The 26,154-nt window shown below is 44.2% G+C and overlaps 1 protein-coding gene across 5 annotated transcripts in view; it reads right to left on the minus strand.

The window, feature by feature from the left end:
- Phrf1 (PHD and ring finger domains 1) overlaps positions 1–25,946 on the minus strand; it is a 32,897-nt gene extending 6,951 nt beyond the window's left edge. For 2 of the 5 annotated variants that reach the window (XM_055619304.1, XM_055619302.1), the window contains exons 1-10: positions 25,854–25,946; positions 23,529–23,644; positions 22,280–22,399; positions 19,202–19,407; positions 15,893–15,976; positions 12,633–12,760; positions 8,195–8,292; positions 7,722–7,897; positions 6,593–6,722; positions 368–489 (exon numbers count right to left, since the gene is read on the minus strand). In XM_055619304.1, coding sequence (XP_055475279.1) covers positions 368–489; positions 6,593–6,722; positions 7,722–7,897; positions 8,195–8,292; positions 12,633–12,760; positions 15,893–15,976; positions 19,202–19,407; positions 22,280–22,399; positions 23,529–23,622 — 1,158 coding nt within the window. In that variant the 5' untranslated portion in view covers positions 23,623–23,644; positions 25,854–25,946. Of the gene's footprint in view, positions 1–367; positions 490–6,592; positions 6,723–7,721; positions 7,898–8,194; positions 8,293–12,632; positions 12,761–15,892; positions 15,977–19,201; positions 19,408–22,279; positions 22,403–23,528; positions 23,645–25,588; positions 25,808–25,853 lie in introns of those variants that run through there. The other 3 variants (XM_055619303.1, XM_055619299.1, XM_055619301.1) reach the window with 2 other exon arrangements.
- Positions 25,947–26,154: the final 208 nt, after the last annotated feature.

Below are 26,154 nucleotides of genomic sequence, written 5' to 3' on the forward strand. Positions count from 1 at the left end.
CACACCCAGAACAGAGGCAGTGACTATGTCCAGTTTACTCTATGTACCACCCCAGGTCCCAGAAGATCTGCCCTGGAGACTTCAACTCAGCCTACACACACTTGTTCCTAGTATAGGAGAGCCTTCTGATTTGTGACTCTTATAGCCAGTGACTGTAAGAGCCCTCTGAGGCCTGCTGGCCCTCTTTCTCTACCTATTTCATGGGCCATCATACATAATTCTAAATATATTTTGCTCTAAAGCACCTTGAAACATACTCACCCACCTCTGAATTGCACCAGAGAACAGCAGAAGGACTGCCACTTTGTCGCTTTCTGCTCCAGGGGAGCAAGGCTGGCTAAGTTGGACACTACTGCTATAGCCTCACCTTCAGCTTCCTCCCTTTTGTCTTCCTCACACGGTGCTGCCGTTTCTTGGCTCTTGTACCCCCACTTTTCACAGATGACCAGGACCGGGTTTTCTTTCTTCCCAGCACTTTCTTCCGTCTCCCTAAAAAGACAACACTGAATGTCTGTGATTTAATACTTGCAGGGCCCTTTTTTTTTTTTTTTTTTAAAGATTTATATATGTATATGAGTACTCTCTCTATGTGTACACCTGCATGTCAAAAGGGCGCATTAGATCCCAGTGTAGATGGTTATGAGCCACCATGTGGTTGCTGGGAATTGAATTCAGCACCTCTGAAAGAGGAGATAGAACAGATAGTGCTCTTAACAGCTGAGCTATCTTTATAGTCCTCCAAGGGCTCTTTCTGACCAGGGTGACTAGGTCCTCCAAGTTCTATTGGAGCACAGCCCAGGAAGCTAGGGAGAGGGGGTCTGGGCACCTCAGGACTCCCTATGATGCCTGAATTATATATATATATATACGCACACACACAAAAAGTTATTTTTATGTGTATGTGTGACATTTGGAAGTGATGTTGGAAGACAGAAGGAAGGCATCAGATTCCCTAAAACTGGAGTTATAGGTAGCTGTGAGCTGCCTAATGTGGATGCTGGAAATTAAATTAAATTTCCCTGGAGCAGCAGCAAGCATTTCTCTTCAGCTGAAACGTCTCTTAGCTTCTGATTTTTATTTTCATTGTTCTGTTTTTCGAGACAGGGTTTCTCTGTGAAAACAGGGTTTTTATCTGTTGCCTTGCCTGTCTTGGACTTTGTAGACCAGACTGGCCTTGAACTCACAGAGAGTCGCCTGCCCCTGCCTCCCTAAGTGCTGGGGTTACAGGCATGCACCACCACACCCGGGCTTTTTTTACTTTCATTTCTTGAGACAGAGTCTGTTCTTATATAATCTAGGATGACACAGAATTCAGTATCCAGTTTTGGATGACCCTGAACTATTGATCTTCCTACCACTGCTTCACAACTGCTATATGCCTGGGATGCTTTTTCCCCCCTAGTTTTTCGAGACAGGGTCCCTCTGTAGACCAGGGTGACCTGGAACTCACAGAGATCCTCCTGCCTCTGCTTTCCAAGTGCTGGGATTAAAGGCCTGTGCCACCATGCCCGGCTGCTTAGGCCACTTTTTAAATCAGATTTATTTACTTTTTTAAAAGAGACATCTTGTTTTTTTCTTTCTTTCAAGATTTTTATTTCATGTACATTGTTGTTTTACATGTATGTATGTCTGTGTGAGGGTGCTAGGTTCCCTGAAAGTAAAGTTATATACAGTTGTGAGCTGCCATATGGGTTCTGGGAACCTATCCCAGGTCCTCTGCAAGAGCAACGAGTATTCTTAACCTTACTCAGCCATCTTTCCATCATTCCCCTTTTGCTTTAAGTTTTTTGAGGCAAGGTTTCTCTGTGTAGTTTTGGCTGTCCTGAAACTCACCCTGTAGACCAGGCTGGCTTTGAACTCACAAGGATAGGCCTGCCTCTCCTGGGATTAAAGGCACATGCCACCACAGCCTGGCTTCCCCTTTTACTTTTTAAAATTACATTTATTTAGTGTGTGTGTGTGTGTGTGTGTGTGTGTGTGTGTGTGTGTGTGTGTGTTAGAGAAGTCAGAGGGCAACTTGCAGGAATTGATTCTCTCCTTCTACCATGTGTGATCTGGGGATTAGAATCAGGTCATCAGGCTTGTCAGCAAGCATCTCAATCTGCTAAGACATCACCCATTGTTTTCTGAGACAAGTTCTCACCGTGTAGTGAAAAAGGACCCTGAACTTTTGATCTTCCTCCTTCTCCTCCTCTTCTTCCTTTTTCCCTCAGGGACACATTACTTCAAAATGTTACAGGTTTATTTCTTTGGTTACAAAAATACAAACCAAGGTGATGCTTGTAGCCCAGGCTACAAACAAGCTAGCACATGACTGTAATCCCAGTGTTCTGCAGGCGAAGGAGGAAGAGGATCCAAATAGCAAGGAAGGATCAGGTTCCACTACTCTGAGTAGACTAGATATTTAGAACCATTATATAACACCAATACACTAAATAAATAGATAAATATATTTTAGGAAATGGAGATGTGGCTCAGTGATTAAGAACAATGATATAAATTACATAAATCAAAAACAAAAAACAAAACAAGCTGGGTGTGGTGGCTCATAGCCTTAATCTCAGCACTCAAGAGGCAGAAGCAGGCAGATCTCTGAGTTCCAGGCCAGCCGGGTCTACAAAGCAAGTCTAGGACAGCCAAGGCTACACAGAGAAACCACATCTCAAAAATCAAAACAAAGCAAAACAACAACAACAAAACATGATAATCAAGTACTGAAGACAATGACTAAAGAGCTCCTCTAAAGACTGTAAGACACACTCTAAAAACAGAAGTCAAGTGCTAAAGGACCTGTCCTTAGGTCTAAACCCACTCTCAACAGTACTGCTATGACTCTTCATTCTAGGATTCTAATAAGCTAGGACTGAATTCAGTAGAATGTGGCACGGTGTGAAGGGAATTAGTAGCTCCTTTACTATTGACTGGTAAATGGAGTAAGGTTGCTTTCTCCTGCTGCCCCTGCAAACTACACTGCCACATGTGAGAGCACAGACAGGGTAGGGATCTTCTGCAGAAAGCCCCAGTAAACAGCACAGTAACCCTTTTCCCCCAATTGCCCTTTGGCTCCCATAACCCATGCTTAACCATAACTAAAAATACCAAGTGGGAAAAAAAGCCCATAAATTTTAAACTGTCCTGTTTGGAGTAATGTGATGAAATTTCAAGCTATCCTAACTCACCCTATCCAAGCCAGGAATCAACCTTTTTCTGGAATGTACATGTCGTACAGGCCAACCCCTATTTGCTCACTTTGTGATTCTGGGATTCTGGTTATTAGACGGCTACGGGACTGCAATGCTTGCATTCATGTGACCCTTATGAAGTAGCCTAGGTACCTGGGCCATTCACTTCTCATAGGCATTGCACTATCTCACAGCATCATAGCAGGAGGGAGCATAGTACAAGAAGACACTTGAAATAAGCTCATCTAGCTTTTATTACAAGGTGCTGTTACGACTGTTAAAAACATAGCTCTGACTTGTTTGGAATCTCTCTGACTTGTTTGTAAAACAGGCTGGCCTCAAACTCACAGAGATATGGCTGCTTCTGCCTCCAAATGCTGAGATTAAAGGCACATTGCCAGAACACAAAAATCTAACACGCTAAATTTATACCCAGGCCAACAGGTTGGCTTTTCTACAGGACCAAATACCAGTGAAGAGCAAAGAGAAGGAGGCTAATACACACAGACCAAAACAAATCTGACTTGGATCTTAATTCAAATAAGCATTCTCATTTTAAATTTCCGATAGGTTTTCATTTGTTGCCCAGGCTGGACTCAAACCCACAATATAGCTGAAGATGACCTTGAGCTCCTCATCCTCCCATCTCCACACCTCTTAAATACTAGAATTACAGGCACGCATCACTTGCTCCCAATAAACTATCCTAGCCCTCAGGAAGCTGAGAAAGGAAGATTAGGACGTGAGTTCAAGGCTAGTCTGGGTTACAAAGAGAGATTAAGGGGGAGGGAGGGAAGGAGGGAGGGAGGAAGGCTGGAGTGATGGCTCAGAGGTTAATAGCACTGGCTGCTCTTCCTGAGGTCCCAATTTCAATTTCTAGCACCCACATAGCAGCTCACAACTGTCCTTAACTCCTGCTCCAAGGGATCCAACTCTCTCACACATGTAGGCAAAATACCAATGTACATAAAATAAAAATTTAAAAAGCAGGGGGCAGGGGAGGGAGAGAAGAGAAAGGAAGGAGGGAAAGGAGAGAAAGAAGGAAACAAGTTCATGGAAACAAAACTAAACCAGGCTGGAGAGAGGGCTCAGTAGTAAAAAACACGGGTTGCTCTTAGAGAGGACCCATGTTAGGTTCCCAGCATCCACACAGGGTTCACAATTATCTGTAACTCCAGTTCCAAGAAACCTAACATCTTCTTCTGGCCTCCGTATGTACTAGGCACATATGTGGTACAGAAACATCTGAGACAGGCAAAACACTCATACATGTAAAATAACAAGATAATAATAACAAGGTGGGGGGCTGACTGTATATCCTTACTGGGATTAAAGACACAAACTCCAACTTCTGATCAAATGTTGTCAGCAATTTTCCACACAATTTGATAAAGCAAATGAGTTGTTAACAATCAGCACTAAGAAGCAGAAAGTGACATGAAGAGCAGGATACACAGATGTGCAATACAAGAAGTAAAAGCTTGACCTTAAACCTCAGCGGCAGGTGTAAAACCTTATGAAGGGCTATGTCACTGACCTAGTCAATGACCAATTACTTGTTCAGAACAAAGAGCCCCCAGCTCTGGCTTCTAAACTCCGCTCTTGATGAAATGGCTTCCTAAAGAAGATTCTAAAGACACAAAGACACACACACACACACACACCCGACTTATGATAGCCCCATCATGTATAAGGCCTCAGTATCTGCATCCTAGAGCTTTAGCAGATCACCTTAAGACTCCTAACACATAGACTCCTTCTAGTGAGCAGAAACTGAAATCCAACTACTGTGAGTGCTGCTGAGAATGCAGAGTATACATAATAGGATTCTGAGCTAGAAAGTTTGGCACTTTTTTTCTAAAGCTAATAACCTAATCTCTTCATTCCTCCATATTCCCATTAAAAAAAAACAAACAAACAATCATCTGCTCACAAAATGACCTGTATGTAGTTTCCAGCAGTTTTTCTTTGTCTTTTTTTTCTTTGAGAATTTCATGCATGCATATAACTTATTTTCATAAAATTGACCACTCCCCCAGATCCAACCCCATCTTCCCACCCTGTCCCAAATTCATTTCTTCTCCTTTAAATAAACCACCAAGTCTTATTTGTCCTGCACTGGTGTGGGGCCATCCACTGAAGCAGCTGATCTCCCAAAGGCCACACCTTTAAAGGAAACCCATTTTCCTTCCCCCAGAAGCCATCTACTGTCAACAGTTCCTAAGCTAAGGGTAGGTGTTGTGAATTACTTACTTCTCTGTAGTTTTATTCATTTTGTCTGGGGTTTTTTGTTTGTTTTGAGTCAAGGTCTCACAATGTAAACCAGGCTATCCTCAAATTCCTAGAGACCCACTTGCCCCTGTGCTGGGATTAAAGGCTTAGGCCACCACACCTAGCTGTAGTTTTTTCCTTAGGAGATCCAAACTGGAAATAACCCAAATGACCACCAAGTAATAATTAAACAAACAGGCACATTAACAGATTTTTTGATAATGGAAAGATACACACACCGCCCATGTTCTAAGGCTCTGTGGTAGCAAATAAAGCACGATCAGAGACTTCCGCTGGCTATCGTGAGAACCTAGCCTGACAGATAATGATGAAAATAATACCATGAGTGCTTGGGTGGAACAGGAGGGAACTTCCTTTTAGAGAGACCCTACACACTAGTCAAAGTCAGTATTTGTCAAACCTGTAATGATGAAGTTGTAGTGGGTGCTGTCCACTTTACTGTGCACAATAAAGTAAACGTAATTTAAAAAAATTATTTGTGTGTTTGTGTGTGCACACCACACACACAGCCTATTAAGAACAACTTGTAAAAGCCAGTTTTCTCCAGCAGGTTGATTATAGGGATCCTATTGGGTGGTCAGGGTGGCAAGCACCTTACCTGCTAAGCCATTTGGCCAGCCCAAAAAAGTATACTTTTAAGAGGCCACAGATTATAACTTACTAGGGAGGCAGGACTCCCTAAGCCACATTGAACTGCGCCCACTAAGAGCATCAAACAGTAATCAGGAGAGTGTCAGGTCAGTAAGGCGAGATTAGGATGCAGACGTGGCCTCAAGGCTCTAGGTCCCTTCTATAATGTATCACAGTATCTGCTTATAGTTTACTCTAGCTCCGGGGATTTGTACACTTAGGAAAATGCAGCAGCCATGTCATGTTAACAGCAAATATTGCCTCAATCAGGGAATGACAATAGATCTCTACAAACAGTCCAGATGTGCTTCTTTCTCCCTAGTATTCTCTAACTAGGTTTAGATGAGCTTGTCAATGTGAAGTCCACAGATGTGAAGGATGTGCTACTCTTTTGGCTGAGAAAGTTGTAGGAGCAATCAGAAATGATCACATATCTAGACTCCAGAACAGTGCCCATAGTGGGAGATAAGCCCATCATGCCAGCTTACCTGCCTTCCTTTTCCGTTTTGCAGGGACACGAGGTGTCAAGGGACGCTGGTATACAGCAGTGCTCAGACCAGTGGCGACAGCCTCAATAGTTTCATCCAGCAGAGAAGACATGAGGTACCTTGGCACATGCTGCGTACAAGGGACAGCACCACTCAGTGAGTGACCACCCCCTCCACAGATGGGACACTGAGCCAGGCCATGTGAGTAGATGCTGTCAGTGAAGAATCTCTTTCGGGTCCCTGAATATGGCTCATCAAACTGACCAGAGAAGCCAGAAAAGTTTAGAACTGGAACCACCTCCCTCCACTCCTACCAAGAGTGGACCACATGATCACAATGACTGGTTCCTGACAGGAGGGATGGTCAACACAAGAATGGACTAGGCGGTTCAGCTGCTATCAAGGAGCAAATGGAAGTCCAAGCAGGAAGGAAGGGGCAGGTGGGAGCCAAAAGCAGAGTCCCAAAAGAGGCAGGTAGGTGATGATGAGTGCTTAGGAGCGAATAGGGAAAGAGCCAGCAGATAAAAAACAAAGAGGTGAGTAAGAAATAGCAGCTCCCAACACTATCCTGTATCCAGGGCACAAAGAAAGAAGAGAAATGGCAAGCATGAGCCGAGACTCAAATGCAAAAGTGGAGATTACACAGACCCGTAAAACAGGAGAGTTTCCAGTCCTCCAATCCATTTGGAACTTGGACCATGATGTCACTATACTGACCAGAGGAATATGACTTCATAGAAAGAACTTTTACACTTCCTCAGCACCTAGAAGAGAGGCCACAGGCCTCTAACATGGAGTACTAGCAGCCAGGCATGAGGAAGATACTCTCTTATGACTGGAAGGAGTGAAGAGGCAGTAAGTAACCTTTTTCACAACAGAGGGAATTTCCCAAAATCATTACCCCATCCATCAAAGTGTTTGAGAAGGCAGTCCCAATGGTCCTGCTGGCACGTAGATGAAGCACAGTGCCGTCAATAGACGCACCTGTTCTCTTGCCAGGCTGACTGCATGCATGCTAGGCCTGCAACGTGAGAATGCTATCGCCCTTTACCACCAGTGGTACCTCTTTAGTTCAATTCCCAAGTCCTGAGAGCACCCTGTGTAGACCAACTTAGTGCCAGCCACTTACCTGGACCCTTCTGGCAGAGGAGATCCGGTTCCGGTTCACAGTTGCCCTCACTCTCTCACTCTGCCGTGTCCTAGCGATGGCCCGGGTTCTGCCTACTCGAGGCCGAAGCCTGCTGGTAGTAGGCACTACATCAGCCAGTAGCAGGGAGACCTCCTCATCACTCACAGGAGCTGTATCTTGGAAGAAAGCCACGGGCTGCTGCGTCATGTACATTACACATCACAGGTTTTCCCCAGCAGGCTTTAAAAACTGAAAGCCCCAACTGACAACCTTTCATAGGTACCTTTGCCTTTCATTTTACCTTTTGCCTCCAAAGGTAAAAGTCCTCCAGCTCCTACCTATGAGTGCACAGAAAGCCCTCTCCCTGATGAAGGTTCTCCCCACACAACAAGTCCAGATTTTCTCCGAGGTCCTTCTCTAAAACTGACAGTAAGACAGACCCAAGTGCTCTGCAGGGAAGGAGAGCACATTACCATGAGTGGGAGCAATCCCAGGGGCCGCACACTCTGGGCAGAACCATTCATCCACAGGCACCTCCTGAAGAGGAGGGTCCAAACATTCCATGTGGTACCTATGGAAAGAAAAGGGACAGTGCCTTGGACCTCAAGTCTCACAACAAACTAAGTTGTAAAGATGGCATCTAAATACAACTAGTCTGCAGTGCAGCCTGCCAGTGGATGAACTTCTTCCCCACTTCATGGATCCTCAGTATAGTCTGGCCCTTGAACACAAGCCCTGCCTCCAATCCTCACTCCCAAGGCAGTCCACCGGAACTCTGATCTCTTTGATCCATTGTGTCTGACAGTAGATGCTGAGACCCCTTTCTTCATAGAGACCATTCTAAGGGGCTGGGGAGAAAACACTTGCCTAGCAAAAGTCTTGCCCCATGCTCGCAAAGAAGATCATGCAGATTCTGTTGTCTGATGGCACTGCTATCCCTGTCTGTCCAATCACATTTCAGCCCAACTGCCCATGCTTCAATCATACCATGCTATAAGTTTCCCTCAAGATCCTCAAAGACAGGGCATGGAGAGTTTCAAAGAGCTGAGAGCTACAGAGGTTCTTGAAGACAGTACTCCAAGAAGCCCTACATCTAGTCCTTACCTTACCCTAGGCTTTTCTCTGTCCATAACCTTTTTATTTGTTTTTCAAACAGGGTCTCACTATGCAGCCTTGGCCTGCCTGGAACATACTATGAATAGGCTGGCCTTGAACTCATAGAATGTTGGGATAAAGGTGTGAGCCACTATGCCCAGGTCTTATTTTTAAATGTTTCCCATCAAGCTTTCTAGGAATAAACTTTGGGAAGAGTTGTGCTGGCACTTTTGACCTTTCATTTTCTTTCTTATAAACAAACAAGTAAATAAATAAATAAATAAATAAAATTTGAGGTTTGTATTATGAGCCAGGTGATGGTGGCACACACCTTTAATCCCAGTCTGCAGAGGCAGAGGCAGAAGCTTCAGTGAGTTTGAGGCCAGCCTGTTCTACAGAATAAGTTCCAGGGCAGCCAAGGTGGCATAAAGAAAGCTTGTGTCAAAAAAAAAAAAAAAAGAAGAAGATGAGGAGGAAGAGGAGAAGGAGGAGGAGGAGGAGGAGGAAGAAGAAGAAAGTATATAAACGTGTACCACATGATTGCCTGGGAGTTAAGAGTGGCTGTAAACTACCACATAGGTGCTGGGAATCGAATCCAGGTCCTCTGCAAGAATAATCTCTCTTAAGCACGAAGTCAACTCTCTAGTCCTAATCTTTTACTTTTCTATGTAGTTGAATACACAAGTGGCCCTGAGGTTGGCACAAATACACAAAACAAGTTTTGTTTTTTTTTTTTTCTGAAATTCTAAGCCTGGATTCAATGTGACATAATTACCCTGTAATAACCATAGGACTGAAACAGAGAATACCTACTTCTCTACAAACTCTACTCCACAAGGAATAGTCAGGCGTGTAACCCTCACTGGGATGTCACATATAAAGGTGGTCCACTTCTCCAGAACACATCATGTACCAGCACAAAGCTTGAAAAGCCATAAAAAAAACAAAGTAAATTCCACCTTAAGCTCTTCTCTCATGTTCTCCTGTCCCCCTGTGAACATGAACCTTTAAAGTGAGCCATATTTTTTTTTTAAAGATTTATTTGTTTATTATCTATACATTGTTCTGCCTGCACCTGTGTTTATGCATTAGAAGAGGGCACCAGATCTCATTATGGATGGTTGTGAGCCCCCATGTGGCTGCTGGGAATTGAACTCAGGACCTGTGGAAGACCAGCCAGTACCCTTAACCTCTGAGCCATCTCTCCAGCCCCGCCATATTTTTTTTAAAGATTTATTATTTCTACACATTCTGCCTGTATTTGTGCCTGTGCACCAGAAGAGGGCTCATATAGTTGCTGAGAACAGCCAGTATTCTTAATCTCTCAGCCATCTCTCTAGTCTGACTCATAATTTTTTAAAACTCAGACAATCTTTACCTTATTTCACAAAATATCATAAAGTACGGACAGACACAAGGACAACCCCCCCCCCAAACATCTACAGAAAGCCTTTTTTTTTTTTTTAAGATTTATTTATTATGTATATAGTATTCTACCTGCATATACACCTGCAGGCTAGAAGAGGGTACCAGATCTCACTATAGATGGCTGTGAGCCACCATGTGGTTGCTGGGAATTGAACTCAGGATCTCTGGAAGAGCAACCAGTGCTCTTAACCTCTGAGCCACCTCTCCAGCCCCAGAAAGCCTTTCAGAATGAGACATTTTAGACTTGTGAGTTGAAAGATAATTATAAAGATATAGAAAACTATGAAAGCCAACAGTCATTGGTGCTTAAAAGTACAAGAATCATTAATACGTGTTAATATTTCATATTAGGATTTTAAGGCTTGCACTGTTGTATCTGTTAAGTGAAAAAACATAAATGAATGAGATTTACAAGTGTAACTCTAGATTAAAAAAAAAAAAAAAAAACCTTAATGAAGACAGAAGAATCACCAGAAACTCCCGGTAAGTTACTACTACTAGAAACAAAACCCTGATTCACAGCATTGAATGCAGGCATAGTAGTTCACATCTGTAGTTCCTGCAATAGAGAACTCTTACACGGCTAAGGCCAGCCGGGCTTACACAGTTTTCTGGCCAGTTTGAATCCCTATCTCAACAAAACAAAACAAGTAGATTAATAGAGCTAGGTATAGGGTACACACTTGTAATCTCAGCATTCAAGAGCTGGGGTAGGAGGGACGCTTGAAGTCTAGAAGTTGGAAGCTAACATGGGCAACAGAGAAGACCCTATCTCACAAATAAAACAAGCCAGTCAAGGTTGTAGATGATTTGCATTACAGTACTCAGGGAGCAGAAGCAGGCAAACCTGGTCTAGCCAATTCCAGGTTAGCCAGGGCTATATACTCAGACCCTATCTCAATATAAGTCAATCCACAAATTAAGAGGCAAGAGATGCTTGTAGAACTCTTGAGTTACAAGCAGTGGGGTAGAGACATTGTGGCAAAACACGGATTCAATCACATTTCAGGAAGGAGGGAGACAAAGTCTATAGAGTATCAGCACTGAGGGGAAGCTAGTTCCAAATATTGGAGGGCAAGCAGCAGGCAAGGTAGGATCTACTGGGGCCTGGAAGACAAACTGGTATTCACTACACAACTGAATTTCCACAGGCGTGGGAGGGCACAGGTGATCCATGTGCCCTGAGATGATGGAATTCATCTTAAGTTGTACCACACACAAAAGTACAGCCAGAGAAGCCAGCACAAACAGCAATACAGAAGAACTCCAGTAACAGGAGAAAACACAAGCACAGAAAACAGCTCCCCATCACTAGCCTGGATAGTAAAAAACCCCTTGTACAACTGAAATTGCTCTTTTCTGCCCTAGGAAATATTCCAGATTTACCCACACCGTCATCTGGGGAAGAATATTTCTGTAACTCTTTGGCCATAATTTTATAGCAGAAAATCTTTCTAACCAATAGCCAAAGACTGTGCAAGAAGCTGAAGAGGCCAGTTCCTCAGCTTAAAGAGACCAGTGAGCAAAGAACAGCAGGGTCTCAGAAGACAGGGTCCCAAGGACAGAGTGACTTCAAGTATATCAAAAGGTGAAAAAAGGGAGCTGGAGAGATAGCTCTGCAGTTAAAACCATATTGTTCCTGCAGGCTACAAATTCAGGCAACTTACACCCATCTAAATTTCCAACTCTAGGGTGATCCAATGCCTCTGGCTGCCACAAACACCTGCATTCACATGTACATAAAACCACATACACACCACACACATAGTGAAACTAATAAGTATAATAATAGTAAAAACAAAACAAAACAAAAAACAGATACAGCTGGGCCTGGTGGTACATGCCTTTAATCCCAGCACTTGGAAAGCAGAGGCAGGCAGATCTCTGAGTTCAAGGCCTGCCTGGTCTACAAAGTGATTTCCAGGACAGCCAGAGCTACATAGAGAAGCCCTGTTTCAAACAAACAACAAAACCAAAATAAACACCACCCCCAAAAAAAGATGCAGGATCCAGGGCAGCAAAGATGATACAAACAGAAAAGCAACCCTTTGGCCGGCCTGCCCTCTCTCCTAAGGCAAACCTACCCTCCTGTCTTTTTTCCTTGATCTTTTTTTTTTATTATTAAATTTTAATTTTTTTAATATTAGTTATAGTTTAATAACTTTGTATCACTGCTGTATCCCGCTCCCTCATTCCCTCCCTCCTTGGTCTTGATATACTGCATGGCATTGAGCACCCTTAAGAAAGTACAGATATGAGGTAGGACAGGTATCAGTGTCACTGTCCATGAATCACAGGACCTTACTAGTCTTCGGTACCCATCCTCCTCTCCTTACCCTGACCAGCTTAACATCCTACAAGGTTGGTAGAAGGCACCATTACCCTTACCCAGCATCGCAGCCATCACAGAGGAGAAGCCGGTCCTCACGGTCACTCCTGCCACACACCTCACAAAAAGTCGGGTCTTCCTCCTCAGCCTCCTCATCCTCACAAGCTCTAGTATTTTCCACTGGAATCTGAAGACAGAACTACTGGTCAATGAATGTACCCTCAGAATCTGAGTGATCAATTTATAGGACAACACCATCTAATCTAGAGTAAATCTTTTGGCCTGAGATCTACTTGGGCTCTGTGCTCGCTAACATGTCAATTGGACATAAGCCAGCATCATTTTAGAAGATAAAATCTCAACTGAGAAAATACCCCTACCAGACTGTCCTATAGGGAAGCCTGGGTGGCGTTTTCGTGCCAGCTCACTATGGGTAGGGCCACCCTTGGGCTGGTGGTCCTGTGGTATTATAAGCAGGCTAAGAAAGCCATAGGGAGAAAGGCAATCAGCAGCACTCCTCCATGGCTTCTGCCTCTAGATTACTGCCCTTACTTTCTTTAATGGTCAACTATGATACAAAAGTTTAACCAAAATAAATTCTTTTCACCCCAAGTTGCTTTTGGTCATGATGTTATCATAAGAACAGAAATCTTAAGACAGACTCCATAGACCTGAATAAACAAATATATGGTGTGCTGGCTAGTCTTACGTCAACTTGACACAAGCTAGAGTAATCTGAACAAAGGAAACATCATCTGAGAAAACATTCTTAAGATCTAGCTGTAAGGCATTTTCTTAATTTGTGACTGACGGGGGAGGGCCCAGCCCATAGTGGGTGGTGTCATCCCTTTGCTGGTGGTCCTGAGTTCTATACGAAAGCAGACTGAAGACCGGATGTGGTAGTGCATGACTTTAGTCCTAGCACTGTGGAGGAAGAAGCAGGCAGATCTCTGTGGGTTTGAGGCCAGCCTGGTCTACAAAGTATGTTCCAAGACAGCTAGAGCTGTTATACAGAGAAACCCTTCTCAAAAAAAAAACAAAAAACAAACAACAACAACAACAACAACAAAAACACAATCAAAAAAAGAAATAAAGTGGGGCTGAAGAGATGGCTTAGAAGTTAAGAGCGCTGGCTGTTCTTCCAAAGGTCCTGAGTTCAATTCCCAACAACCACATGGTGGCTCAAAACCATCTATAATGATATCTGGTGCCCACGTCTGGTACACAGGTGTACATGCAGGCAGAATACTGTATAAATAATAAATATTTAGGGGAAAAAAAAGTAGGCTGAACAAGCCATAAGAAGCGAGCCTGTAGGCAACACCCCTCCATAGCCTCCTCAATAGCCTTTGCATCAATTCCTGCTTTCAGGTTCTTACCCTGTTTTAGTTTCTGTCCTGATCTTCTTCAATAATGCACAGCAATATAGAAGTGTAAACCAAATAAACATTTTCCTCACCAACTTGCTTTTTGGTCATGGTGTTTTGTTGCAGCAACAGAGACCCTAACTAAGACATATGGTGACCTTCATGTCTCTCCACTGCAGGGCAGGTTAACTAAAGAAAAAGTAAGCGCAAGAGCTACACCAGGGGCCAAAAGTGGTGACGCACACCTTTAGTCCCAGCATTTGAGAGGCAGAGCCAGGCAGATTTCTGAGTATGAGGCCAACCTGATCTATATAGTGAGTTCAGGACAGCCAGAGTTAAAGAGACCCTGTCTCAAAAAAAACAAAACAAAACAAACAACAAAAGAGTTACACGTGATGAGGAACCTGAGGTCTGTAATGTAAAAAAACACTTCATGGTGCTGATTCAACAACCTCTGCAAGCCAGTGTTGCAAGTGCCAGATGTGGGTGGGGAGAACACATGACAACTTTAGAGCAGAAGCTGTAAGAGCTGCACAGAAAAAGCTCAGCAACACTCTTGCCATCTAGCTCAGTGGCAAAGTGCTTGCCCTGCATGTGTGAGGCCCTAGGTTCAATCACCAGCAAAAGGATCAGAAGGTGAAGAACAAGAGAATTAAATGTTCTGTTATTTTGTTGGTGTTATTTGTTTTTTTTTGTTTTTTCAAGTCAGGATTTCTCTGTGTGCAGCCCTGGCTGTCCTGGAACTTTGTAGACTAGACTGGCCTTGAATGCAAAGAGATCTGCCTATTTCTCTGTCTCCTGAGTGCTAGGATTAAAGGCATTCGCCACCACCTCCAGGCTGATGTTTTTAAAGACAGGTTCTCACTATATAATCCCTGTTGCCCTCAAACTCAGAGAGATCGACCTGCCTCTACCTCCAAGTGCTGAGATTAAAGGCGAGCATAACCATGGCAAGGCCTATCTTTTGATGCACTGTAAGAATCTGTCTCACGGGGGCTGGAGAGATGGCTCAGAGGTTAAGAGCACCAGCTTTTCTTCCAAAAGGTCCTGAGTTCAATTCCCAGCAACCACATGGTGGAGCACAACCATGTATGAGACCTGGTTGCCCTGTTCTGGCCTGCAGAGACACATGCAGGCAGAATACAGTATAAATAATAATAATAAAAAAAAAGAATCTGTCTCAAAAAAAAACAAGGGCTAGGTAGGCAGTGGTAGCTCATGCCTTTAATCCCAGCACTCTGAAGGCAGAAGCAGGTGATCTATGTGAGTTCAAGGCCAGCCTGGTCCACATAGTGAGACCCTCTCAAAACAAAACAAAACATCATGGCTTAAGTTGTAGCTCTTGATTGTTTAGCTTGCCTAGCATGAACAAGGCCTGGAATTTGATCCATGGAAAGGAAGAAAGGACAGAGAGAGAGAGGGAGAGAGAGAGAGAAAGGGAGAGGAGGGAACAGATAGGAAAGACAGAGAAAGAAAGAGGAGGTAAGGAAGGAGGAGGGAATGAAGAAGGAAAGTGTAAAGGGAAAGGGGGACAGGGGAAGGAGAAAGAGAGGGGACAGTAAATAACAAATAAGGAGGAAACACCTTTCCTTCCAGCCCAAACAGTACTTTTCAAACTTTAGTTCACATGGCCCTTTTGTCTAACCCTAGTACAACCTTTCCCCTGCAATGACCGCAGTTCATAAGGAGACAGGCCAGAAAGAAGCTCTGCAGGAAGAGGTAAGGAATAGAAGCCCAGAAACCACTAACATCTTTACCATGACTCCTACTATGTGCCCCAGAAAATATAGACAGCCCTAGCCCTAAGCTTTGCGCAGGGCCCGAAATAGTGCCTTAGTCACTTCTTTTTAAGCCTACCTGAACTGACAACCTCATCACTGAGAAAAGTAAGTCACCATTTAAGATCATGCTTCTTACAAAGATACAAACAGGTAGGCAGCATCTACACTTACCTTCTTTAAGATTTTTCCATTAAACTGGGCTCGAATACAAATACATTTAAATATTGTTCGATCAACTGGACAGGAGTTGGCATTCTGTAACAAATAAAGATTGTATCAGAATCCTGAAGAATCACCCTCACTTATCATTACTGTCTTCAAAATAAAGAACTTACTTAACAACAATTTTAAAAGCTGAGTGTGGTGACACCCACCCATTATTCCAGGATTTAGGACAATGATAGGAGGATTATGAATTTGAAGCTAGCCTGTTCTACAGAATAGGCCTCAAAATTAAATAAATAAATAGATAAATAAATAAATATTATTCTTAATAATGGTGGTGAACAACTTTAATCCCAGCACCTGGGAGGCAAAGGCAGGAGGATCTCTTTGAGGTTGATGCCAGTCTTGTATACAGAGTTCCACGACAGCCAGGGCTACAGAGCTTGAAAAACAAACAGACAAACAAAAAAATTTCTTTTACACTGAATTCTATACCAAAAGCCTTGGTCTTGACTAAGGTCCTATGCTAAGATGCTAGAACTTAGTGAAGAAAACTTGAAACCACCATGCTAGTGAGAGAGAAAGATCAACAAGCTGTTATTCCAGATCTCTCAAACTCCTGTGAACCCACAGGACCTTGAATGTCTCTAGTACATTTTCTGCATTTGTTTTCAGTGTGAATGCTATTCAAATGCATGCTATAAATATTTTCCCCTTGTCTGTTCAGCTCAAGTTGCCTTTCCTGAAGTATAGCATATACAAAAACAAAAAACAAACAAACAAACAAAAAAACCCTCTTTAGCAAGTATATTCCACTAGGTTATGATAAATGTATAAACTGAAGGGCCACCCAGGTCTGCCACCTTCCTTTTGTGTCCTGCCACTACAGGAGTTGTGTGAGAAGAAAGGAGCTAGCTCTTCCTTGGTTTGTTTGAATAAATATGAATTTCTCTCTTTCCCCGCCTTCTCCCTCCTTCTTGTGGGAGAGTGTGAGACAGGGTGTCATTCTGTAGCCCAGACTGGCCTGAAACTTACTAGGTAAAAAAAAGCTAGTTTCAAATTCATGGCACTCTTCCTAAAAGCTAGGAATTACAGCTGTACACCACATGGACATGCTTAGCAATGAGATTTTATATATTCTTACATTTATCTATCTATCTATCTATCTATCTATCTATCTATCTATCTATCTATCTATCTAGTATGTGTGTGTGTGTGTGTGTGTGTGTGAGAGAGAGAGAGAGAGAGAGAGAGATGTGTGCCATGGCGTAAGTATAAATATCAGAGAACATGTCTGAACCACTTCTCTGTTACCACCACAGGGTTCTGGCTGGAACTCACGTCCTTAAGCCTGGATTTAAGAATATCTACCTGCTGGCCCGTCCTGACTGACTGGGAAAAAGAACATAGGGCAACTTGTTCCAGGCAGTGCTCTCCTATCATGTGGTTCCCAGGGATCAGACTCAGGTTGCCATGTTTACTGCTGAGCTGTCTCCCTGACCCTGATTTTATTTTTTTTAATTTTTAGTTTTTCAAGGCAGGGTTTCTTTCTGTAGTCTTGGCCATCCTGGAACTCACTCTGTAGACCAGGCTGGCCTCAAACTCACAGATTCATCAGCCTCTGCATCCTAGGTGCTGGGATTAAAGGTGTGTGTCTCCACCAGCCTAGCTCCCTGATTCATTTTTTAAGTCTAGATTTTCACCGTTATTAACCCAAAATCTAGCAATCTCACAAAATTCAACATCTGAACTGTTTATAAGATTTTATGGCTGGAGAGATGGCTCGGGGGTTAAGAGCACTGTCTATTCTTCCAAAGGACCCAGGTTCAAGTCCTAGCACCCACATGGCAACTCACAACTTCCTATACTCCATTTCCACGGATTCTGATACCAATGCACAGAAAATAAAATTAAATTATTAAAAAAGAAAGAGAGAGAGAGATTTTACAACTGGGCATGGTGGCATTTGCCTGTAAACCCAGGAATCAGGGAGGCAGAGGCTAGAGGATCTCTATGAATTCAAGGCCAGCCTGGTCAAAACAAAGTGAGTCCAGGATAACCAAGGCTACACAAGAGAAACCTGTCTTGGAAAAAAAAGAAAAAAGATTTTTACTAAAAACCTAATTTCCAAATGTTCCCCTTACCAATAAACATCATATACACAACAAAGAGCCTGTCTTTGCTCTTCAACTAATTAATTAGTTTAATGAGACAGGGTCTAACTATGTAGCCCTGGCTGGCCTGGAACGTTTTATGTAACCTAGGCTGATCTTCAACTCAGAGATCTTTTCCTCTTAAATGATGGGATTAGAGGCATGTGTCATCATACCCAGCCTCTTGTTCAGTTTAAATAATGAAATAACTTAATCTGAACTAATTCAGGCCAGACTCACAAGAGAACAAATATAGAAAAGTCTGATCCAATTCACAGTGAAGTACCCTGACAAGAGTTATGAACACACAAAAGGCATTTGCCATCTACATGCCTCTTATAACAAACTAACAAGAGAGACACCTCTAAGCTATTCTGAGAAGGAAAAGAATATCAGATGCAAAATTCCTATAACCTTGCTGAGATCTGTCACCACACTACCAGTGTCATTGGGGACAGAGAGAAATGCAATCAAGGAGAATGAGCATTCTTTTTTTTTTGTTTTGTTTTGTTTTTGTTTTAGAGACGGGGTTTCTCTGTGTAACCTTGGTTAAAGCCAGGCTTCAACTCTCATTTTGATTTTTTTTCCCCTAACAATAAAAAAGGCTCTTTTTTAGGGGTGGGAGACAGCTCAATGGAAAGTGCATTTGCTATGAAAGCACAAAGACCCAATCTCAGATCTCAGCATCCACATAAAAACTTGGACAAGAGCTGGACGTGGTGGCACATGCCTTTAATCTCAACACTCAGGGACAGAGCAGGCACAGAGACTGCTATGAGTTCAAGGCCAGCCTAGCAAGTCGAGGACAGCCAAGGCTACACAGAGAAACCCTGTCTTAAAAACAAGCCAAACCAAACCAAACCAAAACTAAAAAAATGAAATAAAATAAAAATGTGAGTAATCACACTTACAGTATTCAGTATCTATAGAGGCTGTTTCACACTCACTATGTGAGGTTGTTTGGAATTTTAGACTTTGTGTCCTGATCCTTAGAAAACCCAGAGTCCTCCTCTCTGAAGCTCCCAGACACATCCCCACAGTAAGCCTTTCCAACAGTGGTGAGGGTCCAAGACTCAGGACTCAGCCCTGTAGTTCAGCTTTGCTGCAGAGAAGCAAGCCCAGTCCTTAAGGGTGGAAGTATCCCAGTGAAAAGCCAACTCACCCTGGACCACTCAATGATGCAGTCCAGGCAGAAATAGTGGGCACAGGTCTCTGGGGTGCCCACAGCCTGGCCTCTAAATGCATTGAGGCAAATGGGGCAGCTCTCTGCATCATCATCAGAATTGGGTGCACTGCTGGCTTCCAGCTTCCCTTGAGTCTCCACTGTTGCCGTTGCCATTTCTTCCCCATCTTCTGAATCTTCAGAACCTTGGGTAAATGGAAATGTTATACTTTTAATAAATATATGAATGAGTGCATGGGCAGGAGTACATGCTCCAAGGCTGGCCTTGAGCAGACCAAAGATGTACTCAGGAAACCAGCCTCTAGCCAGAGCCCCAGCTCCTCTTGGGACATGCCTCCCCAACTTCCTCCAAGCCCCCATCTACACTCACAAGCTAACCATGGCTCCTCACCTGAAGCCTCTTTGACGATAGCTGCTCGAAGCTAAAGGGACAGGGATACCAGCTAAGTGATACACTAGCTCCTCACACTGACCTCAAAGTAAAAGCAGAGCATCTGAGAAGTTAGGTGTCAGGAGCTATCAGAGAAAATGGTAGCTTCAGGCTTCAGAGAAAATGGAGCTAATGACAGGCCACCAGGGCCTGGGGATGTAGCTTTGATACAGAGCATTTGCCTAACAAGTGCAAGGCCCTAAGTTAGGTCCTCAGCTCTGGAGGATGGAGGACACACATGACAAAATAATGACTAAGCCTCCATGAATGTTCTCTTGAGACAACTCTTGCATAGCTGTATAAGTCTTTCAACACAGTGACAACAAATGTGTTATCAAATGAGATCTCCTCTTGGGAATCTCTTTCTCCTTCCATGTGGATTCAGAAAGCGGATTCCTATATTTAGTGGCTATAAAAGATCTGGTTGGGTATGGTGGCCCACACTTTTAATCTCAGTACTCCAGAGGCAGAGTCAGGTGGATCTTTGTGAGCTGGCAGGCAGCCTGACCTACAGAGCAAGTTTCAGGACAGCCAAGGCTACACAGAGAAAACCTGTCTTGAAAAAACAAAAAGGAAAAAAAAAAAAAAAAAGAAAGAAAGAAAAAAAAAAAAGAGATTTTTAGCCAGGCAGTGGTACCACAGGTCTTTAATCCTGGCACAGGAGAGGCAGAGGCAGGAGGATCTCTGTGAGTTTGATGGCAGCTTACTCTAAAAGCGTCTTAAGTCCAACTGTTAGCCACTGCCCCAATGTCAAGCTTTGAGCATCTGTCTCTAACTGCTCCACAGTTGGTCTCTTAACACTAGATGGTGAAGTCTGGAATACCAGGAATCCTGGCTGAGTGGCTCCCACCTTCAATCTGGTTCACAATCAATTTCTGACATCGGTGTCACCACAAACTTCAGGAAAGGATGCCAGAGTCACCCAACAGTGCCTGACATCTGCCCCTAGCACTGGCAGCATCAGCACTGTTCAAGCCTGCTGAGGATAAGACAAGCCTACCTCAATGCTGGAAACAGGCAAAATGGTCATGTCTAGCTGGGCGTGGTGTGCATGCCTGTTATCCCAACACTCAGGAAGGCAGAGGCAGGCAGATCATTTTGAGTTCAAGACCAACCTGGTCTACTAAGTGAGTCCAGGACTGCCAAGGCTACACAGAAAAACAAAGAGAAACAGAGAGCCATGTCTGTGACTTTAACCTAGGACAGACTCATTCATTCTAATCCACACCCAGAATAAGAAAAAGACCTGGCCAGGCATGGTAGTAACATGCTTCTAGTTGTTTAGGAGGCTGAGGCAGGCTTTCCAGGAATCTGAGGCAGGTTTGACTACAGGATGAATTCAAGGCTACCTACCTTTGGAAAACTGGGTAGTCAGGACAAATGAAAAGTTAGTAACTCACAATCAGTTCTAGTCCTTCATGATTAGTACTGTCCTAATCTTAAGGGCTACCTTTCTGGAACACTCTAACCCTGACAGTCACAGGTATATAATGAAAGGCTACTATTCAGTTGATAGTAGGTGCTTTGGGACTGAGACCTCCTAGTTTGAGGACCATATTAGAGGAAACAAAGTAAATAGAACCCTCAGTCCAACTAAGCCCTTTGTTTGTGTGCTGGCTAGCTGTGTCCATTTGACACAAGCTAGATTCATTTGGGAAGAGAACCTCAATTGAGAAAATGCCCCCACCAGATTGTTCTGTGGACAAGCCTGTAGAGCATTTTATTGACTGATGATGTGGAAGGGCCCAGCTCATTGTGGGGAGTGTCACTCTGCACTGGTGGTCCTAGGTACTATAAGAAACTAGACTGAACAAACTCTAAGGAGCAAGCCAGTAAGCAGCACTCCTTAATGTCCATTGCATCAGTTACTATCCTAAGTTCCTGACCTGACTTTTTTAGATGATGGACTATAATCAGTAAGATGAAACTAACTCCTCACCAACTTGCTTTTGGTCATGGTGTTTTATCACTGTAATAGAAACCCTATCTAAGACACTTTAAGAAAAGGTGGCCATAGCTGCATGGGGTCAAGCTAACCACATAGAGCTCTCACAAGCTGCCTATAGGCTGGGGTGGCCATGAAGGTTTTCCAGAAGAAAGGTGTGTCATTCAAGTACTATTCTTTGCAGGAGCTCTAAGTTACAAACTTTCCCCAGTATGTAGAAGCCAAGATTTTCTTAATAATCCCACACAATGAGCTTGCTGAATAAGCAGAGAACAAGGCACAAGATGGGACTAATACCCTATGTTCTAAAGGAGGTCGCAAGCCACATGGCCCTTGGAGCCTGCTGAGCTGTCCTGCACCAGGATGATGTAACAGTTGGCCCTTATGAGATGACTAGGGGCTACCAAGACTTCCCTACTCATCATCTTAGAACTACAGTCTCCCCACATTATCCCACAGCTTATGCCGCTCAGTGTTCTTGGACACTTCATCTTCTGTCTCTCTCAGAATAGTACCCACAGAATCGTATCACTAAACTTAACTTTACAGTGGAAAACCACAGCAAAAGTCAGTTGTTCCAGTGGCAGCTGACAGCCACTGCGGACAGTTGTGGGTGTTCTAACAGGGGCTGTATACTCACTAAGAGATCCAAAGCAACTGGCTCAAATGCTAACAATCTTACCAGATCGATCTTCTGGGTCTTCCTCTTCAGACAGCCCCTCTACGTCCTCCTCATCTGTGTCATCTTCATGCTCACTGCCTGTATCATCTTCAGAGTCTCCACTGTGGCCACTGCTGCTTTCTTCTAGATCACAAGGTTGAAAAGCATGGGAGGGCAGTGTCACAGACAGAACTGCTCTGGGAATCCATGAGGATTCTATACTATACATGTATAGTATAGAATAGTATAGTATACATGTATACTACCAGGCTACCAGGGCTGGTGTGGGAGGTCTAAAGAGGAATATGATGGGAAATCCATCTTCTTACTCTGCATTTACGCTGTTTGCATTTAAAGACAAAGTAGGGGTCTGGTGAGATGGCTCAGTGGGTAAGAAAACTATCTGCTCATCTAGAGCTCCTGAGTTCTATTCCCAGCAACCACATAATGGCTCTCAACCATCTATACTGGGACCTGATACCCTCTTCTGGCATGCAGGTGTACATGTAGATAGAGCACTCACATACGTAAAATAAATAAATAAATCTTAAAAAAAAAAAAAAAAAAAGACAAAGTGGCTTGAAATATAGCTCAGCTAGTAGTGTGTGTACCTAGCATGAGCAAACACGGAGTTTACTGGGTATAGTGGTGCACATCAGTAATACCAGCAATTTGAAAGGTGAAGACAGGAGTATTAGATGCTTAAGATCATCCTCAGCTGCACAAGTTAAAGGCTAGCATGGGATACGTGAAATGCAGTCAAGAACAAACAACATCTAACCCTTTCAGTCTGGAAGTTTAGTCAGGAGGACTACAGTTCAAGGCCAGCTTATGCTACATAGAAAGACCAAGACCGTGTTTCAATAAACAGTAAACAAGAGTTCAGCAGTAGAGTCTTACCAAGCATCTACAAGGCTTTAGGTTCCATCCCTCATACTCCCTTCCCCACAAAAAGACCAAACATAATGACATGTGATTGTATTCTTAGCTACCACCTATTTGAGAGCTTGAGGTGGACAGATCACAAGACCCTATAAGTTCAAGGACAGTCTGAACCAAAACGTGAGACAAGACAAAACAAAAACAGTAAACAGAAAACATAAAGAATGCACTATCTTTCTATACCTTAATTTTTTTTTTTTTTTTTTTTTTAAGGTTTAAAGTGAAAGCTGACATTCAAGCTCCCAAGGGGGGCTAGAAACCTGGAGAAGGCACCAGGTGGTATTCCTTTGCAGACACCCTAGCAGCAGTGGGGTCTGGGGTGTCTTACCAGCATCACTGGCCAGGTCTGAGGGGCCTACTTGTAGGGATCCATCTGGCCCAGGGCTGTGAGACACAAGATCATCCAAACTGTCGTCATCCATGGCTGCACATTGGACTTCAGCTCTGAAAGAGACCAGAACCAAATAACACCAAAATACAGAGGCCCCTCTACAAGGTGCCATTCCCAAAACGTAACCTCACTGGTGACATGAGTATTGCTACACACGTAGAATTTGAGCCGTGAGACACAATACACAGTATACTAGCCATAAAGCCATGTGCAAATATAAAATATTAATATCTTCATTAAAAGACAGTGACTTTTTTCCAGAACCATATGCAAAGCAGGGTCTTAAAGCTTAAGGAGTAGCAATAATTTCACCCAAGAATTCCTAGAGAGTCCTAATACAAAGATGAACCAAATGGACATCTGAGCTAAGACAGAGCGGCACTTTTCAACTGATGCCTTCGGTCATCAAAAGGACTCCAGTAATGAGTAGCCCATTTGCCTGCAACCACCAAGTAGGCATGTCATCCTTGGCCAATGCTGGCCCACTGGCCTCTGCTCAGCTGGCTACCATCAGAATATAAAGCTCAGATGAATTTCCTGGGGACTATGGCATTCCTGTGGACCAGGCTGAAAGGCAGAAGATGCTGGGCCGTCCCTCTCCTGACTTGTCAGCTCAGACACCTGCTAGTCCTCCCTTGCAAGCAAGCCACTGTAAGAAGAATGTGGAATAAAAGAATTCAGATCTCTGAGTTCTAGGGCATCCTGCTCTATAGAGTGAGTTCCAGGACAGCCAGGGCTACACAGAGAAAGCCTGACTGGAAAAGAGAGGGAGAGAGACAGACTCATAAATGTCACTGGGTATGACCTCCCTTCTGTACCAAGCTCTCAAACGTCAGTTCCCCAAATAAGAACCTATCCATATTCATGGTCTTTACTCATCAGTTTCATGCACCTCTTTTTCCAGTTACTTCCAGGGGAGCACCTCTCACAAAAAATTCATTCAAGAATTCACCAGTCAAGCCTATGGCACCATATGCTTCCCACCAAGCCTAGTGTTCACAGTTAGAACAAAAAAAAAAAAAAACAACAACGATAACAAAGGCTGAAAGGTAGGGCTCAGGATTGGGGGGAGGCCTCACTCCTAGATCCTACAGGTATAAGCTTGCTTGTCTCCATCAGCCTCAGGACAACACATAGGCTATATGCTCAAAGCCACAAGGAAGGGTGCAACCCTTCTCAAAGGGGTCAAAGGTCAGCAGAAGGGCTGATGCTCTCTAAGCAGTGGGGGCATGCTAACTTAAGGAATGTCAATTGCCACACAAGGCTACTGCCTGAGAACAGTAAAGGGAGGAGAGTTCTGATAAACTATCTTACTTTTACCTGACACTTGGTGAATTTAGCAAATTGGAAAGAAGTCCCGGCCACAGACCCCTGTTGAAACACCACCTCTGACACAAGAAAGCAGACTGAGATAAACAGATTAAGAGCAACAGCCCGTCCATGCTCCTGTGGATGACAGAGCATGGTCCCAGTTCTCAGAAAAGAGGACCCATCACTAACTCTGTGACCCTCCTGACTCTTGGCTTCTCTCAGTGCTGAGAGATGCCGCATGTTGTTTTCACTCAACATTCTTCCCAAAAGAATGAAAATAGAGTGGTCGATGGGGAAGAAGGAAGGAATACTGAGCTGCAAGCCAAGCCCAATTTCAAAATCACAGGCTGCGCTTCCAGCCAGTGGCCAAAACGACATTCACCAGACAATGTTATTTTCTGTTGCAGAGTACTATTATGGCAGACAAGACAGGACAACGAGCGTCTCAAATACAGAACAGAGGGCTCTGCCACTCTACAGAGATGAAACACTTGACAAGTGACTTCACGTCTCTGAACTCTGACCGTAAAACCTCTACAGCGGTGCCGACTTGAGCGTGCAGCGAGGGCTCTTCGAACGAAGGAATATGATAACCACGGACACCAACCACAATTTGGACAAGTGCAGATCGTGCCGACCCGGGCGAGAGCCATCAAGACAAAAAACAAGGTAGCTAGGGGTCACACCTTTCTCATGCACCAGGCCAAGTCCCCGCACGACGTGGAGGTGGTGGCCACTTCCACGCCCAGGGGCCTCCCGGCCGCAGCCGGATGTCCCCGGGGCTCGGCTCGAAGCCTCGGCTGCCCTCCTGTCCTCCGTACCGACCCACGGCCAGCGCGACGTAGGCCTAGCCCGCCCCGAAGGCCGCAGACAAAAGCGCACGGCCACCCTAGGTGGCCCGCGCGGCCGGACGCGACGGAGACACCGGGCCGGAGCGGCTACCGCACGTACCCAGGAACCTCGCGCCTCCCGGACGCTCCTAAATGATCCCGCCTCTGTCCGAACGCGACCGCAACTAGGCCGGACAGCCCCCGCCGCCGCGCGCTCCCCGACCCGGAAGTGCTCCCGCACTCTTCCGGAACTCTTTGCCCTGCCCATTGGTGGAAACTACTGGAGCCAAAACGGGGAGGGACCCGTGACCGAGGATGTCGAGACATCGGAACATGTCTTTCCAATAAGAACGGTGACTAGGCCAGGAGTCCTTTCAGAGCATACCGATGTCTTACAGGACGTGTGCTGTCCGAGCTCTCAT

Source organism: Psammomys obesus, unplaced genomic scaffold (assembly GCF_907164565.1).
Source record: "Psammomys obesus unplaced genomic scaffold, mPsaObe1.curated_primary_1811, whole genome shotgun sequence".
In the NCBI taxonomy this organism is placed as follows: Eukaryota; Metazoa; Chordata; class Mammalia; order Rodentia; family Muridae; genus Psammomys; species Psammomys obesus.